Here is a 20,133-nt window from a genome sequence, read left to right on the forward strand (position 1 = left end):
GCCTACTTGATGAATCCGTAGGTTTTATCGCCGCCAAACGCCGCCTCCTTTGGCTTATTATTAGTCGTTTGGCACCCGGCAGGTGGCGTTGTACGCTATGCTCTCCCGAGCAGGCTACCTGATGAATCCGTAGGTTTCATATACACCTGTTGGTTTTACCTCCGTCAAGCTCCACCTTATGTGGCTTATTAATAGTCGCTCTTTCGAACTCCGTCTCCGGGCGGGATTCTTGTTAATTCGGTAGGTTTCATATAAACCTATCGGTTCTCCGCCTCTTGTGGCTTATTAATAGTTAATCTTTCGGTGTTTGGGCTCTCTCCGGGCGAGATTTCGATGGTTGGTAGGTTTCATATACGCCTATCGATTTCCTCCGCCAAACTCCGTTTCCGGGCGAGATTCTCGGTAAATTGGTAGGTTTCATATACACCTATCGGTTTTTCCTTCGCCAAACTCCGTCTTATATAACTTATTGATAGTTGTTCCTCCGGTGTCTGGGGTCCTAATTTTTCCCCCTCCTGGAGGCCGGCCGCAAGTCTCGTAACTCTTCGCTTCAAGTTAATTGTTTACGGAGAGTTTTCTGAAGACGTTGCGGCCTTCTGTCTCGTTCTCGGACCTGTGAACATCGTCCCGGAGCGATAAGTAGGTGCGGGAATAATTGAGACAAACCTTTTCCGCTTAGCTCGGAATTAGGTGAGGCAAACTTTTCCTTTAGGGGATTCGTTACCTTCTCATCCCTTTTCGACGGTTCCTGGTCTACCGTCCCTAAGGTGAAGTAAGTAAAATAAAAAAGACCACCCTTTTTTAAACCAAGAAGACCCGCTCCGGGGCCCCCTCAAGGACGTCTCGGATCTCTAATCCGGTGCCATCTACGAGTTTGGCCTCGTCTTCTGGAAAGGGACACGGCCCAAGCAAAGCAAGGCGGTTACCCCCTCCTTCCTTTGTTGGAAAACTCTTTTACGGGTCTCCTTATAAGGAGCTCGTTATGAGGGCCATTGTCAACCTATTAAACTAACTATCTACGTCATGGTCCATGCCTTCCCTTTCCCAGGAGCTTAAATCCCAAGAGATCAATCTCAAGACTCATTGTCAATGGATCACCTGTTAAGTCCTGCTCCGTTCCGGAATTCTATCGTTCCAGACATCTCCACCTCTTTTCCCCTCCAGTCTGGGGAATCTTGGTGCCTTCCCTTTATGCTTCCCAGCATGAAGGCACCCTCCTGTCGGGGGTGTGGGCACACGGAGGTTGGTGGAAGGGCATTTCTTCCCTTCCGGTCTGGTATCCTCTTATCCGGGTTTTACCAGACTGTCAGAACGAGCATGGCATCTGTCTGGCAGGATCCATAAGTGAGCCCTCAGCTAGGGGGCTGGACACATCGTCTCCCTGAGGACTCTAACGGAGTGGCAGGCGGAAAATTCCAAGTTCACGCCAGCTGTGGGGTCTTACCGTGCTCTCTTTGGGAGCCCTGTTTCTTACCCCTTGTGCTCCGAATGTAGCCCCTCTTATCAACAGGCTTGTTTTGAAAATGTATCGCTGAGGCATTTCCGGGAGACAGATATCACAGATACATTCACAGTGAATCTTCTAACCCCGGACTACGCTTCTAATTTATTCAGCGTACAGCTCCCTAAGCTTCCGGAGTCAATTTTCGGAAGCTGAAACAGGGTGTAAGTCAGGCTTGCCCGTTCCGCCTTGAGCTGAAGAATCTTATGAACAGTTTCACCTGGAGAATTAATCTTTTCCCCAGGTGGGCGTTGTTACGGCCCGTCTTGGGCTACTATTGTTACCCAGAGCCTCCGTTCTCATGGGTGTCTACCCTACGAGCAGAACGGTCTGATCTTGCCGGGACCTGTCCCAAGTCCGGCAAGAAGTTCATGTAGTTCAAGAGCCCCCCTGCTCAGGCGGTGTGCAGGCGCTTCAGGTCTCTGCCCCTAGACAGCCGTCAGCTCTCACTCCCAGCCTCCACCTCGATGTGTGCGGGTTCAGCCAACACATCAGCCCCTTGTAACGCCCCCGTGTGTCTCTGCCTCCCCCACGTGCCCGCCGGAGTTTTCTTTGCTTCATACCAAAACCTAAGGAAAGAATTTTCACTAGACATTTGGCCAGAGGCTCTGACCCTCAGGGTTATCATAGGAGCAGGGATGCATCCTACTCCTCTCCGAGAATTTGGGAAGGCATTCGCTTCACGGGAGGCAATCAAGCCTCCTCCCTGTAGTATTTCTCATATGGGTGGGAGGCTGTACCATTTTCGGGGCCACTGGAACTTCAGTTCCTGGGCCCAGAGTATAGTTATCAGGGCCCGGGGGGGGAGCTGGACTGTTGTTCCCCCCAATCAGGTTCAGTCAACCTCCGGCCAGAGTTCTGGGGGTCTTTGCGAATGGCCTGTCAGGCTTTTTCAGTCTGCCAAGGAAGTTCCCTTCCACTGGAAAATTTTCCGGCGTGTCCCGTTTGTTTTCCTTATTCTTGCGGCAAGTCTCGGTTGCTTACAGTCTTGTGGGTTCGGATCCTACTGCGCCGTGGAGCCGTAACCACCTCTATAGACCTTTCGATACTTCCTTTCACATCTTGGTTGCAGAAAGGTCCTATCCCTTCTGGGATTCAGACTCGGGAGCAGGCGTGCCCCTTCAGGTTCATGCCCTCCTCAATACGGCTCCAGAGTCTTTGCCAGTTTGAACAATACCGTAGTTCAACAGCTCCGGTATTAGGAGGCTATGCTAGCTGCATATCTAGTTGCCTGGCTCATTTGGGCACCCAGCGTCGGGAATTGCCTGAGGGCGCCAGTCATTATAATCGGTTTCTAGAGTCTTTGGGCTTCTAAGTAACCAGGAAGGAATCCCACCTGATTCAGGAGGGTATCCTTCCGTAGTTAGGAATCCAGTGGAAGTGGAAAGAGATAACAAGGGCATCTTATCATTTCATCATCTCAAGCATACCTCTCCCCGTGCCCAAGAAAAGGTCCTGGGTTTTCTCCAGTTTGCTTTAGTGACGGTTCTCCTTCTGAAGTCAAAGCTGGAGTTTATGACCGGGGTATGGTGGAGTCAGGGACGTGTCTCCTTGATTCCTCCTGCTTGAATAGTGGCCTCCGGCCTCGCACAACTGTCAAGTGCTTACCGAAGTCAGTTCCTCTCCAGCTTTCCCCTCCGGCCTCAGTATTCCCACACCGTCACCTCTCTGGGCGGGTGAGGTGGATATTTTTGGCCCAATGAAGTACATGGTACTTAGTCGGTCACGTTCCGGCAGTTCCATATCAACGCTTTGGAGGGCGGTGACAGTCTTCCTGTTCTTGGAAACTTCTTCCCCCCAAGAGGTTTCCTTTTAGGCTGGTTCTGAACAAAACAGCAATAGTGCGCTGCGTAAACAAGTGGTTTTGGACTCGAATTGCTTCGTTCAGGTTATGGTTCATTCTTCTCCATAACCAACAGACGCAGGTGCTTCTGTCTACCACCCTTCTCGTAGGGGTCCAAAAGGTCACTGCTTTTTCCCTATCCAGGGCCTCCCCCCTGGTGTCGGAATAGTCCTTAGGCGGAGCGTCATTCAGGTAGTCTTGTGACCTTTTCCTGGGCCTGGAAGTAGGTCAGTTTGCAACCCAATTCAGCCACAAACTATCAAGCTGTCCCGTCTGGTATAAACTCAGCCTGCGTCAGCCCACTCAAACTCTGATGTCCTGGCTTTGTGGTCTTTGTGAATCTTACAGTTTAGGAGGAAACTGATATTGGTCCTGTTATTTCTGTTTTCCTGAAATCAGTTAAGGGATCCTACTCTACTGCAGTATGGTTCTGCAGTTAAGTAACTAGCACTCTTCACATAGTTTTCGAAGCTACAGTACTGATGCGGCCGCATTGGCCTCGAGCAAAGTGTTTTGTTGGAACCAGACTCACAGGCCCTTAACTTTCATCCCTAAGGTCTGTGTTCGTCTAAGAACAGTACTCCGTCCACATTCGGTTTCCTGGTCTTTGAGTAATGTATCGGAGTTAGCCGGTAACCAACAATCATCTTGTTCTTATCTTTCCTTGTTAAGGAAGTCCCAAAAATTTTTAATCAGCTTAGCTTCTAGTGTTAGTTTTCCTGTACTGTCTGCCCTGTCTGGCGGAACCAATCAGTTTGGTTTGTCTGGTGGAACCAATCAGTTTGGTTTCCCCTCATCAGGGGTAGTGTTGTGAATTCCTCACCCTAACTTTCTATCTACAATTGAAGGTCCTCATTTTCGGTGGTCACCTTGGAAAGTACTCCCCTTTTACAAGGTCTGTTTCTGTGTCCAGTTTTCTTCTTGCAGGCTTTTTTAGACAGGACCTCGCAATTTTGTCAGGTCCTCTCCTTTAAAAAAGGGGGGCACTGTCATTGGGTCTGCTATTAGGCAGGAAGTATTTTCTTAATACAAGCCTATTCAGGTGCTGTTCTAAGCTCATGATCTTAGACGGTGACCACTTACATTATTTTCATTACATGAACTTAGAGGACCTTACTTATGTTCAGGGTAGAATTCTCCTAGTTTTCAACGTTTCTATTTAAGTCTTTAATAGCATAAGAATGATGTTTATTTCTCTGTTACTATTTCACCGGGTGACACGGGACTCGATCCAGAAAAGGATTTTGACAAAGGAAAAATCTATTTCTGGAGAGGGGCCCGTGTCACCCGTGACCCACCCGTTTTTCATTCTCTCCTCCCTTGATAAACTTCATTCTAGTGAGGTGGGTGCTAACATGGAATGCGGCTAGTGTTGCCTTGTATACAGTCCATGAGTAGTGCATGGGCTTGTATCGGCACCTCTCTCGTTGGGACTTTTGACATTGGGAATCTCTATAGGATAAGGTTCCGTGTTTTTGTAGTTCACCCTTTTCCATACACGACTCCATCTAGTGGAGCTCGCTCTGGGGGTAGTAACTCCAGCATTTCATTTAGCTTTCTCTGGTATCTAGCAACGGAATTACCTAGAAATAAGTGCTGAATGGACTATTTCACCGGGTGACACGGGCCCCTCTCCAGAAATAGATTTTTCCTTTGTCAAAATCCTTTTTTTTTTGGAACCTAACCCCCTCGTAAGTAGAATAAATCCTGTATAAGCATTTACAGTTTGTTTTGTGTCTGTTGGAACTATCAAAATAGGCAGTTCTAAGTGTTTTTAGAAGGGTTCTAAGTATTCGTGGGTTTTAGCTATTCGCGGGGGGGGGGAGACGTATCCCCTGTGAATAGGGGGGTTTACTGTACATTCATGCAGATCTACTCCCAACGGGTATTACTCCACTGATGGTGATGTCACAAGCGTTGAGCATTTGTCGTGATGTTTACAGTTTTCCAATTGGAATACAAAAGTATTTTTTTGCAATGGTAAGCTTTGCCAGACATTTTAAAATCTTGAAGATATTGATTTTACACATTTTTGGTACAATAATTCCAATACTCATTGATTCTATTTATGTACCAACTAACTTACATCAGCTGATAGTGTTATTTAATTTAATAAACTGGGTGTCATCTTATATGGTGACCATACCTCTAAACCTACATTTTTACATGAAAAATGGGGGTTGTCTTATACGCCGAGTCGCTTTATATGCTGGCATACACTGTAAATAAATGTTGGTGAAGGAATGATAAAATAAATATTGTACACAACATTGTACATTAATAAAGTACTACAGGTTCACAATTCCTTATCTAAAACCTTTAAGGCCAGCTATATTTTGATTATCCAATTTTTTCCGATCTCAGAACTAAAGCTTATTCGCCCAGTAGGGTCTTAGGGTAAGCTTACTAAGTCTGTCTTGGTTTTGGTATCTTCCACTAAAATTGCTTATTGCATCTAAATTAGCTTTTGCCTAATACAGTAGAAAGCAAACGTTTAGTAGGACAAATGCGAATCCTCATACTTTCAACCAAGTTTACCCAACTTATACCTCGTCTACTGTAATTACTATTTCTTATAATTAATACAACTATGTATTTACTATTTCATGCAAAATATGCACTATTATCATAAAAAGTACAAGCATTAACATAATACAGGCAGTCCCCAGTTACTGGCGTGGTTCCATTCCTGACAGCGTGATGATAATTGAAAATCATCGATAACTGCAAATTGGCGATAATAGAGTTGATATCTGGTTATCTGCGCCAATATCCGGTTATTGGCGCCGATAACCGGGGATTGGCGCTGCTGTTAAATTTTGATTAATTTTTTATGCAATGGAGTTTTTAAGAACGTATACCACTAAATTTAAGCTAAAACTGGAGACATGAATAATGGGTAGGCAGCAAAACGTTTTGGAATAAGTAAAAGCAACGTCCAAAACTGGCAAAAGCACGTTTACTTAATTTTAAATTTACTGCTCTTATAAATATATGAAAGCTGCATTTCTTAACTCAGGAATGATAAAATAAATATTGTACACAATATTATACATTAATAAAGTACTACAGGTTCACAATTCCTTATCTAAAACCTTCGGGGCAGCTATGTTTTGATTATCCAATTTTTTCCGATCTCAGAACTGAAGCTTACTCGCCCAGTAGGGTCTTAGGGTAAGCTTACTAAGTCTGCCTTGGTTTTGGTATCTTCCACTAAAATTGCTTATTGCATCTAAATTAGCTTTTGACTAATACAGTAGAAAGCAAATGTTTAGTAAGGCAAATGCAAATCATCATACTTTCAACCAAGTTTACTCAACTTATACCTTGTCTAATTACTATTTTTTATAATTAACACAACTATGTATTTACTATTTCATGCAAAATATGTACTAGTATCATAAAAACTACAAGCACTAACATAATACAGGCAGTCCCCGGTTAATGGCGTGGTTCCGTTCCCGACAGCATGACGATAATTGAAAATCATCGATAACCGAAAATTGGCGATAATAGAGTCGATATCCGGTTATCTGCGCCAATATCTGGTTATTGGCGCCGATAACCGGGGATCGGCACTGCTGTTAAGCGGGGATCGGCACTGCTGTTAAGTGGGGATCGGCACTGAAGTAAAAACAGAATAAATTTCTATTAATTTTTTATGCAATGGAGTTCTTAAGAACGTGTACCACTAAATTTAAGTTAAAACTGAAGACATGAATAATTGGTAGGCAGCAATATGTTTTGGAATAAGTAAAAGCAACGTCCAAAACTGGCAAAAGCACACGTTTACCTAATTTTAAATTTACTGCTCATATAAATATATGAAAGCTGCATTTCTTAACTCACTTTTTATAAATTACACAAAAAGTATCTCTGAATTACATTTCATTTAGTAACTAAAGGCAATCATGTTGATAAAGCTCAATCAGCTAATGATTCTGAGAATGTAAACATTAACAGTAAGCAAATGGTGCATGATCACAATATTCATATTCTACAGTATAATATGATAATAATAAGTGCAATATAACTGGATGCAGTAACACAACAGTTTTATTAAAACTGTCATTACAGGCAGTCCCCAGTTATCGGCAATCTAGTTTTACAACACTTGTCTGGCGACAGCGATAAATGGATTTCGGCGCTGATCCCTGGTTATCGGCACCAATAACTGGATATTGACGCAGATAACCGAATATTGGCTCTATTATTGCCGACCTTCGCTTATTGATGATTTTCGGTTATCGTCATGCCACTGGGAATGGAACCACCGCCAATAACCGGGGACTGCCTGTATTATAAAGACAATAGTATTATCTGACTTTTGCAAATGGATACTGTCAGTGTAACAGCATAACTGGGGCCAACAGTTTACAAATGCATTCAGTACCTCATTTATGGTACAACACCCAAATATTACATTGAATATTGTTTTGGAGAGTCGTGACAGTGAGCACTTACAGTAAAAATCCATTTTTTTTTTTTTAAATATCATAAATGGCATTAAATACAACTATCTGACTTTTGCAAATGGATGCTATTGGTGTCACAGCAGAACAGGTACCAACAGTTCACACAAACATTTTGTATCTCATGTATGGTGACACAACCTAAAGTAAGTTAAAAATTTTGTTCTGGTAAGTGGCATGACATTGAGTATTTACAGTAAACACATGAATTTTCGTACTAACTGAGACTATAAATGGCATTACTGTACATACATTACATTGATGTTATGACCTTGTGATGGATAAGGTATTGTAAACCTGTAAATACATATGAATGCTATACCAGTTAAGTAGATAATGAATGCATAACTAGTCTTTAGACCACATAGTAGGTTAAAACTTGATGTTTTACACAGAGCTAAACTCTTCCTATCAAATGTACTCATCATATCTTGTATAATTTTCATTCAGGAAACTAGAGGGGTGTAAAATTAAAAGCACCTTTATGATGTCCTATTCTCATTTAAGATATGCAATCAAATTACTAATAATAAAAACAAAAGTAGTTTCTATGTACAGCTCTAAACATCAGTATTTGATACTTTTGTAAAAGTGAAATTTCCGGAACAAAACTATTCATACAAAAGACCCTATAAAAAGAATGCCAAATTTTACATTTTACTAATGAAAATACTTTCCACTGTAATATGCTGGGTGCTTCACAGTGGGAATACAATACTAAACTCTATATGAATATGAGTTTAAATACCCAGTTCATTCAACTTAAAGCAGAACTCCAACTAAAGAGACACTTGTTAAATGCCTGAAAGAGAGGTAATTTTTAAAGATATTTTCCTTTACAATGGAAATCAGTCTAAAAGTTAAAAAAAAATTCTATTGCTTCATCACAATGCCATTAATCATAAATATGACTATATTCCTGTCAGGCAGAAGTAATTTCAACATGAATGCAGCTCTATATGAACCCCTTGTGCTGTCAATGACTCTTCTCTGTTCCCCAGGTGTTCATTTTACAGAGGACCATAATTAAAGCACTTACTACCAAATCATTAGACAGTTTTCCTCAAAATCATAATTTATTTTATAAATTTTTCACTTTACTACAGTCAGTAAGTAACAAAAGAACAAATTCTTCATAAAGCAGATTCACATAGTTATAATTAATGTTTCCTAGATCATCAGGTTTGCAGAATGGAGCTATATGTGAGAACAATGTCTTCTCATCGTAACAAACCTAAATTTATCAAGCCTTCGTTACTTGGCATATCTATCGTCAAGTCTGACCAAAAAAATAAATAAATAAATTGTACTTAAATGTTTTTGGTTTTGCAATAAAGTATATGTGGTAAAGTATGAGGTTGATTTTTCATTTAATAAAGTTCTAAATATAGTGAACAATACAGTTATATAATGTAATTTACCCGCTGTACACTGTTGAATTTATGCTTGAAAAGTACCATACATTTTGCAGCACTGAAGACACTGACTTCACAAATGCAACCCAATTCTGACTAGCAAAATTTTGGAAAAAAAAGCATAAAAAGATGGCTACACTAAAAAGTTGATGGCTTTGTTTTGGTTAGGGAGCTGCATGAGTGCAACTGTCTCAATACAATAAAGTTGTGTGATGCTGACTGGTACAGCATACCGATTATTGTAGTGTTTACTCTATTTCAAAAATACTTCATATCTTTTCAAGTTCATTTCTTTTATTACTAAATAAGCTCTCCTGAAGTTGACAAACCAGTGACCTGTAAAACCTGAACAGATTAAAGGGTAATGTATACGTTGTAAACTGCCACTACTGGATAATTTTCTTCAGAACCCAGTCTTGTGGTAGGAGCATCAGCAATGACTCCATATTGTGAACATTATCAATCTCATCACTTGTCGAGCAGATGCATGGATAGCAACCATTCCTGGATACAAGATGATGAACAAGATTGCTAAGAGTGATTAGGGAAGATCTAAAAAAGTTGACCATTTCTTGTCTTATTGAATAGACTTTGTTCCTTCAAGGATGTCTTCATACATTTACATCATTCCTGAGGGGTAGAACTGGATCAATATCTCAAACTCCTGTTCCTATAAGAGGTGGAAAGATGATACTCATCCTGACTAGTTAAAACTGCCACATTAGCACTAAGATCCTTCAAGACCCTCTGCTTGCAAGCAATGCTTGACAGTTAATCCTCAGGCTACTAGTCTTTAATCTTCTTCCTCTAGTGATACGTCTCAGACCCTGAAACAGGTATGGTAGTACTCCTTGTCCATTTAGTCCCTCCAACCTCTTGGGTAGAAAACTGACGGTTCTTCAACCTTCTATCCGAAGGACGCCTTCCATCATATTGTCAACCATGCCCAAGTCTCAACACACCCAGGACTCCATTCAAAAGGTCTTGGTCAGATCTAGAAGGCTATTTGGTGTCTTTGGGGCATGACAAACCTAAACTATATGCTCAGGATACCCGCTTGGCATGAGGCTAATGAGAAGACACCAGTCACGCATACGCCACAAATGACAAGCACTCTGTTTATCACCCTGTGAAGAAGTTTGAAAAGTGGAGAAGCTTACAGTCTAGACTGAACCAGGGGTGTTGAAATACATCTGCCATCAACACCCATGGGTCCAGAACTGGAGAACAGAACACTGGAAGTTTTCTGTTTAACCTGGTTGCAAATAGATGGGGCATGATAAGATCCCATAGCTTGGATAACCTCTCCAATACTTGAGGCGTAAGGATCATTCTGTCCTCACCACCTGACCCTGACAACTGTGCTGATCTACAATTACATTCTGCCTGCCTGGAATGTATCTTGCAGTCAACTTGACAGCTTGAGAAACCACTCACTCATGTATCTACACTGCCAACTGAATCACCATCCCCACTCATACTTGATGTAGGCCACAAAAGTCATGTTCATGTTATCACTCATCAACACGACCAAGTTACCTGTCAAGTGCTCCTGAAACCTCACAACACTAACCACGTTGCCTGCATTTCAGACATTGTGCAGACAAAGCACATCCTTCACCACACACACATCTGAAAAACTAACCTTCCTCTCAGTTGTGTGTCCCAACCCTCCTTCGATGCATCTGAAAACAAGTACAGTAAATGCCTCGTATTCGCGGGGGATGCGTACCGCACCGCCCAGCGAATAGCTAAAATCCGCAGATGCTTAAAACCCTCTAAAAACACTTAGAACTACGTATTTTGATAGTTTAAACAAAAGAAAAATACTGTGAATGGGCGAATTTTCTGCGAATAGTAGGTAGATATGTTCCAGAGAGAAATCCACAAATACGTGAGAATGGGAATATGGGGGGTTTACTGTATTTCCACAGGCAGGGAGTTTAACAGATCTCCTTTTAAGAGCGAAAAGGTTGCACAAACCCTTCTCCGTGTAACCCTGAAGAGTCGAGGTGAGAAGGGTCATCTCGCACACCTACCTCCCCTGGCCATCCAACTGTGGTTGGGCAGAGCAAGCAAGCCTTGCAGTTTCTTACTGGTGTGAGCCTGGTTGCTAAGAGCGAGATGAAGTGAGAGCAGACCTGAAGTTTAGGTGAGATGGTACTGTGGCACCAAGTCTACCTGAGGCAGACCAATCAGTGCCTGATAATTGTGTATCTCCACTTTGCCCTCAGTGGGGAGAGCACTTGGAAAAAGCCCTCTTGGCTATTTCCAGAAAGTCTTAGACTCTGCCTTCTTATATGAAGAGGGAGAGCAGAGTCAGTGCTTCTCCCTTTTACCCACTCATCTTATGCACCACAGGACTGGTTGTGGCAGGAACCATAGCTAAAGTCTTACCAACCGGAGAACTACCACCAGAAAGACTGCAACGGTATGATCACCTCCTCTCGCAGCAGCCGACTTAGCCAAAACAGCTGTAGACCCACCAGGAACTACCTCTGTAGACAGGTTAGGTTTAAGGGCTTCTTTTCCTCCACCAGGTTATCTAGGAAACTCAAGAAATATTTGCTACCAGGAATGTTCAAGATGGGCCACACCTTCTCTAGGTACTCTACAGAAGACATCTTTTTATGGAAACCTTCGATGTCAGAATCATGACCAGAGTCATGAGAGGGTACCACAGCTGCTGATGGAGCATCTGCTACATCCTCAGGTGACAGGTTGTGGTCACGTTTTTTAAGTCAAAGGCCACTCCTCCTAGAAGGAGAAGCACTTACAGGGAAGAGAGGAAAGGAAGATGGGGTGTAAAGGATCTAGAAGGGTTAGGACGTGTCCCTGGAGGAGCTTTCCTACCCAAGGAAGCCAGCAAGCGCCTGTTATCATTCTTCTTCCTCCTCTTTGTAAACTTAATTCACCAATGCAAATCCAAACCAATACTTTCCTTGCATGGAGAAGCTGTACAACAGGACTTGCCCCAGAAAGAAGCACAAACAGTGACGATCTGTCATTAAGGGCAACATGAACCACTCACAATGATGTTCATGTTTCTCATCCATAATGGCAAAATAATAAGTAATGCAAAAGGAAAGGCAACGCGCAAAACACTCATCCACACTCCAAGCTATCAACCAGTATTCAGGACAGAAAAGCACGAATTCTGTATACCACACTGGCAGAAAGAAGAGTGAGTGTGAAAGTTAGTGAATGAGGGATACTCCCCTAGTAACCCTCATCCCCAGCTGTTAACCACCTAGTTAATTACCTTGTTACCAAATTTTGACTGGTTTCTAACTTGCAATGAAAGATTCCTATATAAAAGGCTCTGGTTTGTACTACTCCTGTATGAACAAATGATGGTTTTGTAATACGATCTGAAATTGCATATTGCTGTGGTGGTCCTTCAGCACCATCACTGTAGAATGTTGTGGGTTATGCTGTAGAATGTTGTTGGTTAAGAGTTGAATTACTCTGTCCTACTTTAAGCCTGGTTCTACTTATCCAAACCCAGCAATATATATGTGGAATAAACATATGGTTAAATTAGGGGTTCCCTTACGGATCTTAAGTTCAATTTCTGTAGTCCTCTAATGGCCAGGTCCCAAGGCTGCCTGATTATGGACATCCTAACTGTACATGCAAGCACTCTAGGGCATTCCGTGATTCAAACATTAATATGAAGCCCATAGATCTTGATGCTTTACATAGTTCACTAAAGTAAGGGGGTTGAAGACGCTACCTCCTATCTATCATGCAGGGAACATTCAGTACATAAATAGAAGTAAATACATGATTAATGGATTTATAGCAAAACTTATAAAAAGATCCTAATTAGTTCTCAATGCAAACATACATTGGGTGATGTCCTGCAAGTAGTAATAAATGCTATTAGCAGTATTTCTTTGGCTTCCCACAACATTCCTTTCTGCCTTGCTTTGGTTTTCATTTCTTATTTAAGGCTACATGAAAGGGAAATCTTCATATACTAATAAGAGACTTTGTATGTCAGCTGAATCTTATCATGGCAAAACAATTTCCTTTATGAGGCAATAACCTCAGAAAGATAATATTGCAGCATAAATGCTATTCACTAACCTAGATATACTTTAATATATGACCCATATTTACCTGTTATCTGACTACAGTATATCGGCTTACTGAAGTTCTTGGTGAGACCTCGAAAATGATCATAATGGTAGTGCGACAGAAAATACCCATCAATTCCATTCAGGTACCCATATGAAAAAGCATCAACAACAAAACTTGTATCTGAAATATCAAAAGACAATTAGATTAGTGTAGTAAAGGGATTACATTCATTTCTAATCCTCATGCATTTAGAGCAAGGTAAGAGTTTAATTGTAAGCTACTAATTATTCAAAATCCCTTTTAGAAAGTCCTGTTCCAGACATTTTTGGTTACAGTATTTTGAATTCCAGAATGTTCAGAACTGAATATTGGGGTGCCTCAGCCCATCTGTGCCCATTCAGTTTCCTGGGAGATGCCAGTTAGTTATCTTAGGTGAGTGTTATAGCAGGGTAGAGGCTTAGCTCCTGCCTTGAAGCTTGGTAGCTTAACTTATGCATCTGTGAGAGGTAAAGGAGATGAAACATATTTACCACTACTGTACCATAAGCTCACATATTACCTAGTATTCACTGATTGTACAATATGGTCATGGGAATCTTGGAAATTCATGTATGGCATGGCATACCTTACTATCACTACTCACAACTGTTGAGCAGCAGCTTCCATCTATTAAGTGAAACTTGTAAAGTATGATATCTATGAGTCATTGTACGAAAGCAATATTTGTATGCTGTCTATTCTAGATTTGTAATTTACACTCCCGCAAGTTTACAAGTTTGTCAGATGTGACATTTACAAAGTTTACAGAATAAAGCCTCGTGTCAAGATGACATTTCTTTTTTATGAGTGCCCATAAATGATTATTACAAAGCTAGGAACCAAACACCATCCACTGGAATGTTTTACTAGTTTGTATTGTAAATGAATAGTAAGCTATTTCTGACTAATGAAATTCAATAATCCTTCGAATACCCACAGTAACAGGGCCAAGGCCTTGCCGCATAAGGCCAAACAAAACTCTACAAGATGTAAAATGGAAACTCCAGACCCTTATCCCCACCTTTTACTTATTATAAACACAAACCAACTTTAACCCTTCCCTGATTATTGTGATTTATAATTAACTACTATGTATTCTTCTTATAATCACGAAAATACTTGTTCATAATCATAAAATATTCCAACTTAGTTCTATCTTCCCAATCTTACTTCTCTTTGATGAAGGATAAGAAAATTTAGTAGGCATTTCTGGGAAGTGTGCCTTGTTTATTTTATGAACTTCCAATGTCAGATGCTGCTCCTGCAAAATTCTCTCCAAGTTCATAACTTCCAAAGCATGGAAAAAATATTAAATTTTGAATGCTGTATGGAACTAAATTTCATCTTCATATTACCTTTCTAACATACAAAGCAATTCTTTATAACAGCATGATTTAAAAATACAGTCAAATAGTGCAAACCATAACTCCTGAGTTAACTCAGAAATGTAAACATGAAATATTTCAAAGTTTAACATCTTCCTAAGCTTTAATAATTTTTTAACAAAAATTATGCACTACATATTATCTTATACAAACTAAAAAAAAAAAGTAAATAAAAAACCTGCTTAATTTTTTACATATTTTTGCATAAATCCTAAAAGGAAAGGGGTTAAACAGAAATCTTGATGCAAAAAGCAACTAAATAACTTATTTTCCTATATCTGTAGCAAAATGAATGCCATATTCTTTGGAAGCTTGAATTTCAAGTCAATGGCCACTGTGGGCTTGTTCCATAAGAATATGGTTCATCTTCTGAATATTACTAATAATAATAATAATAATAATAATAATAATAATAATAATAATTAATTAATATAGTATTCATTCTGTAAAAAACCAAACCTCAGCAACACACAAATAGGTGTACTGGATGTCCAGTACTCTACCAAATAACATGAGTATCGCTTTCTTTATCCTATTTTACCCAAACACAGTAAACATTATAACACTTAAAAATAAATTACACAAAAAAAGCAAACCTCATTTTGTTCCTACACAAATACAAAAATTTGTTCTTTATAAAAGGAAAATATATAAAAATACAACCAAACTTTTTCTGTTACTTACCTGTGTGCACTGCCTGAAGTGCTTGTAATGTCTGTACTTTTAAAAACTTGTGAGGATGTTTACTTGTTCCTGCCCCATCCACCAGTTGGCATTTTCTAGACAATAAGTGGTAAACTGGCTTTAATAATCAGGGTTATGGTGATCAAAGTTGGGCAGCAACACATCAGATTTCTTTTTTATCAACAAAGGGTAGTTCATTTTATGTAGTTAGGGTTTGGGATATGAAGATGCTGTTGAGGGCATTCTGACGATATGAATAACGAATCTGCTTTGCAATGATATTCCAGGGAATCCCTCGAACTTCTGCAGCCAAGTCCAATGCTCTGGAACAGTTGTTCAAGTCGATGCTGGGGTTGACTGAGAAATGCCATAGTCCTCCATGATATGTGCCACAGACCACTTTGCCTCAATTCTTCGGATGATTTCAAGCTTCTCTTGAAAGTCAACACCTTCCTCGCCCTCTTAGGGCAAGGTGGAGCCTACAAACAATACACAGCACAACACAGAGAAATAACAGTACAGGAGACTGCGGTTATTGGCAGGCTCGGTATTGGCGATCCAGTTTTATGGCAATTATCTAGTGACGAAAATCGGCAATTTTCGGCGCCAATATGCGCCGATTTCCGCTTATCAGCCGATAATCGGGTATTGGCGCTGATACATAACTAACAGAGATGCCAATCTCTGGTATCGACGCTGATAAGCAGCGAAAGATTTTCAGTTATCATCGATTTTTGCTTTTCGTCACACCCTCTGAATGGAACCTCTGTCGATAACCAGTGACTACCTACAGAAGCCCCTATAAATGAGGAGTTGCAGCTGGGGAACAGAAGGGCATCCTTAAGCCCAAAATGGTTTGGATACAGGATATGACAAAGAGGAATGAAAACAGAATTAAAACAGCAAGGCAAAGACAAGCAGTAAGGCCCATCAAATTATGGTCCAAGAGCACAGGTGAAGACAGACCAATTGGACATTCAAAAAGCAAATACATGACCTAATTAACATTCTGAACTCTCATTTGTTTGTTACCTTGTTCTACAAGGCTGACTTCATTGTTTTACAAGGCTAACTTCATTCACCTTGGCCACATCCAACACATCTGAAGGCATGTTGATTACTGAGGTAGTACTAAAACAGTTTTGCATCTAATCTATCGTTTTTCTTGTATCTTCATATCACTGTGTAACTTGACATGTTAATTAGTATTTAATCGTACATACAGATGCAACTAATCTCTAATAGAAAACAGTAATTGTTCACTGAATACCCCTTCCTTGTGAGGCAGTCTGGAAACTGCTTGTGAAGCATAAACCCATGAAGTGTGAGCTGCTTCCTGCCTGTCAAGCATACTGCAAAAGACTACAATTAAAAGTTCCAGTCTTTTGTCTTCAATATATTTAGAACAAATGACACTAGTGCAGTGTGATATCACTATTATCATCAGCACTAAGCACGGCAGCCTTAGTATGTTACTATCTGGTAAAGTCGCTGCAGTAGAAGAATAAACTAATGTACATGATTCTGGCTGAACCTTCAGGAAATAGTTTAATATTGTCTGTTTATATGAGTTACCACCTTACTGTAACAAAAAACCACCAACAGTTGCCTTCTTGTTGGACAGAATGAATTGACGAATTTGATTCCATAAGCAACATCAGGCCTAACATGAGTAGCTTTCAAGTCAAGCCTTATAATCAGCCTTTTCAGCGAGAAAGACAAGCCTTTAATAGTCAGCCAAAGACTCATACAGTCAGCCCTCGTTAAGATGGACTAATAGGGGGGTCAGGGTGTCCGTCTTAGCCATTAGTCTGGTTTAACCAGTAATATCTATATATACCTACCATTATTTTTACAAAGAGTATGAATAATAAACCAATGTAGAAACATTTGAATTAAAGCTCATGGTAAAAGATGAAAAATGAAGAATAAAACATGATAAAAATGATAGAATTCAGCCTAGGCCGAGACATGAATGCATAATTGTTAAGTAAAAAGAAGTGGAGTCTCTAAAATGAAAAGTAAGATAATGAAATTTAGATTACAGGTACACAATCCTTTACTCGAAATCCTTGGGGCCAGATTTGTTTTGGATTTCAGAACTGTGGGGTCAGGAGCATAATCAAACATCACTACTGCAACAACAACATTTTTTCCCTTTTTGTTTTTTCATTTTAGTTATTTATTCATTATAGTTTCATCATTTATATTAATGTACTGTTAAATCAATGTGAGTTAATCAAGATCATCAGTAATAAAATAGCAGGACACTTAAGACCAAAAGTTCACTGACATATTTTTTCAATAAAACATTCCATAAAATGCAAAAATATATAAGATAAAATAATTGTAATTTAACTTGTGAATTTTAACAATAAGTAAGACTATAAAATACATTTCATCATATCGATCTTGGGGAGGCTTGTTTTTTATTGTTACTAAAGTCGTCACCAGTTTGCAGTTGTAAGTCTGAGGACGTCCGGGAATAGGATTGGAATAGGATTTGCAAGTGATGATGCATCACCATGACAGACTTGTGGGATTTTTCATACCACTACAGTAAATTGACCGTATTCGCGTTCTCATGATTCGTGGACTCACGCATTTGCGGGTTTCTCTGTGGAACATATCTAGCCATTATTCGTCGAAAATTCGCCCATTCGCGGTATTTTTCACTGAGAAATATTCACTAATTACTGTATTTTCATATAATTTTCATGAATAAATGCACTTTTGTGATAAAGCTATTAAAATACTCAGGTATATGCATCTTTATAAGGTTTTTCTGTTTAAACTATCAAAATGGGCAGTTCTAAGAGTTTTTAGAGGGGTTTTAAGTATTCGTGAATTTTAGCTATTTGCGGGGGGTGTGGGACGCATCACCCGCAAATATGGGGGTTCACTGTATATTAAAGTTAAAATTATTGTTGAATTCTTGCTTTCATGAACAAATAATTATATAGAGCAAACTGCTGAGTAATTTTTGCCATCAGCAGTCAAATAATCACGATCATGGCAACGTTGAAACTTAGTGCAGAACTAGAGGGCTGTCACTGACTAGCAGATCTCCATGGCAACCAGCCAGCCAATCAAGGTTTAGCTGTATTCTGTCTTTCTGAGAAAGAACGTTTTGCTCAGAAAAGCTGATGATGACATATGTGTGTGTGTTTTGAATACAATACTGTACATAGTCTGTAATAGTGTATGTTTGAATACAATACATAGTTTGTAACAGAGTATGTATTTTAGTGATTACATGAAGAATGGAATGAATTCCTTCTTATTACTTTGAGTGCAAATTGTTGGTTCAGAGATTCTTCAGCAACAAAATTTTTTTATTTTTTTGCTTCAGAAGATATTTACTAACACTGCATTGACATACCTTTAAAACAAAATTCTTCTCTTTAATCTCTTGAGGATAGAATTACGTTGCACAGAGGGAACTGGCAATTCTCTCTCTCTCTCGTGTCTTTTTCCAAATAAACACAAGTATTGTTCAGCAACTCACCTTTTGTCTTCATAAAGTTTACCTTTGTCATGTCTTTTCTTTCCTAAAAAAAATACAAAGCATTGTATTGTACCTACCAGTCAGGCAGCACATAGGTAAAACTGTTAATGTTCAGTGATTGGCTACAATACTTCCCACCCTTCCAGACAACAGCGTTTTTAATGACAGTACATACTGTGCGCAAGTTAAATTGGCTACAAGTTAAAAGCATTTCAGTTTAGTACAGTATATATACAGAACAGTATATATAAAATAAAAATATAAATGAAAAGTTTTTATTTACCAAATGTAAATAAAACCTTTGGTAAATAAAAAGGAAAATGGTGTGCGATGAGTGGAGGAATAGTAACCATCTTATATCATGGTTGAGCATTACGTATTTTAAATCGGCTGACCCTCTTCAGTGTCCATCTTATCCAATATCTGGATTAGCGGGGTCCGGTTTAATGAGGGTTGACTGTACTAAAAATTGTGAAGATGATGCAGACAAAAAATTACGACCCTTAAAACCATAATTTGCTGACGACATCAAGACATACATATTAGAACGACAAAGCCAAGCTTCTATTTAAAAACAAGTCATGTAATTTGATAATAACTTTCTTCAAATGTAGCAGTTCCAGTCTATATATATATATAAAAAAAAAAATCACTACTGTTAACACCATGAGAAAAGGCGAGTTATTCAAGTACATGCCCAAACAGCCTAAGAATAAAGTTCAACCTTCAATTTTAAGCAACAGGCTCTTTGAAAGCAGCACTAACTACAGTTATTATCATAAACTGCAAATGTTTCAAAGACATGCCCAACATAAATACAGAGAGCCTGATGTATATGAACAGATACAACAACATCACAACTGATGAAATCAATATTTGTGATGACATGAAGTACACTGCATACACAGGGCTGGGGATTCTGTACTTACAAATAATAATTAAAACTTTCATAATTTGTTAATTGTAAAAATTTTAATGACTGGGTACCTAGCTCTCATGTGATGACCTACTGTAGAGTGGTGGGCTTCAATTATAAAATTAAATATTTTATTTACCTTACTGGAGTTCTTAAAAAAATTTCAGTGAATAAACTACAAACAAAGAAGAATCTGACAAAATTTCCTTTGTTAAAATTTGAAACTGACTGGTATTTGAAATTTGGATACCTGCATGAAGTACAGTACATTAAATGTCAATGTC

At 39.5% G+C, this 20,133-nt stretch overlaps 1 protein-coding gene across 6 annotated transcripts in view; it reads right to left on the reverse strand.

Moving 5' to 3' along the window:
- The window catches only part of LOC136838628 (DNA cross-link repair 1A protein-like), a 105,324-nt gene that overhangs the window by 23,405 nt on the left and 61,786 nt on the right, over window positions 1–20,133 (reverse strand). For all 6 annotated transcript variants that reach the window (XM_067103909.1, XM_067103912.1, XM_067103911.1 and 3 more), the window contains one exon: window positions 13,357–13,497. In XM_067103909.1, coding sequence (XP_066960010.1) covers window positions 13,357–13,497 — 141 coding nt within the window. The remainder of the gene's footprint in view (window positions 1–13,356; window positions 13,498–20,133) is intronic.

This window comes from Macrobrachium rosenbergii, chromosome 5 (genome assembly GCF_040412425.1).
Source record: "Macrobrachium rosenbergii isolate ZJJX-2024 chromosome 5, ASM4041242v1, whole genome shotgun sequence".
Lineage (NCBI taxonomy): Eukaryota > Metazoa > Arthropoda > Malacostraca > Decapoda > Palaemonidae > Macrobrachium > Macrobrachium rosenbergii.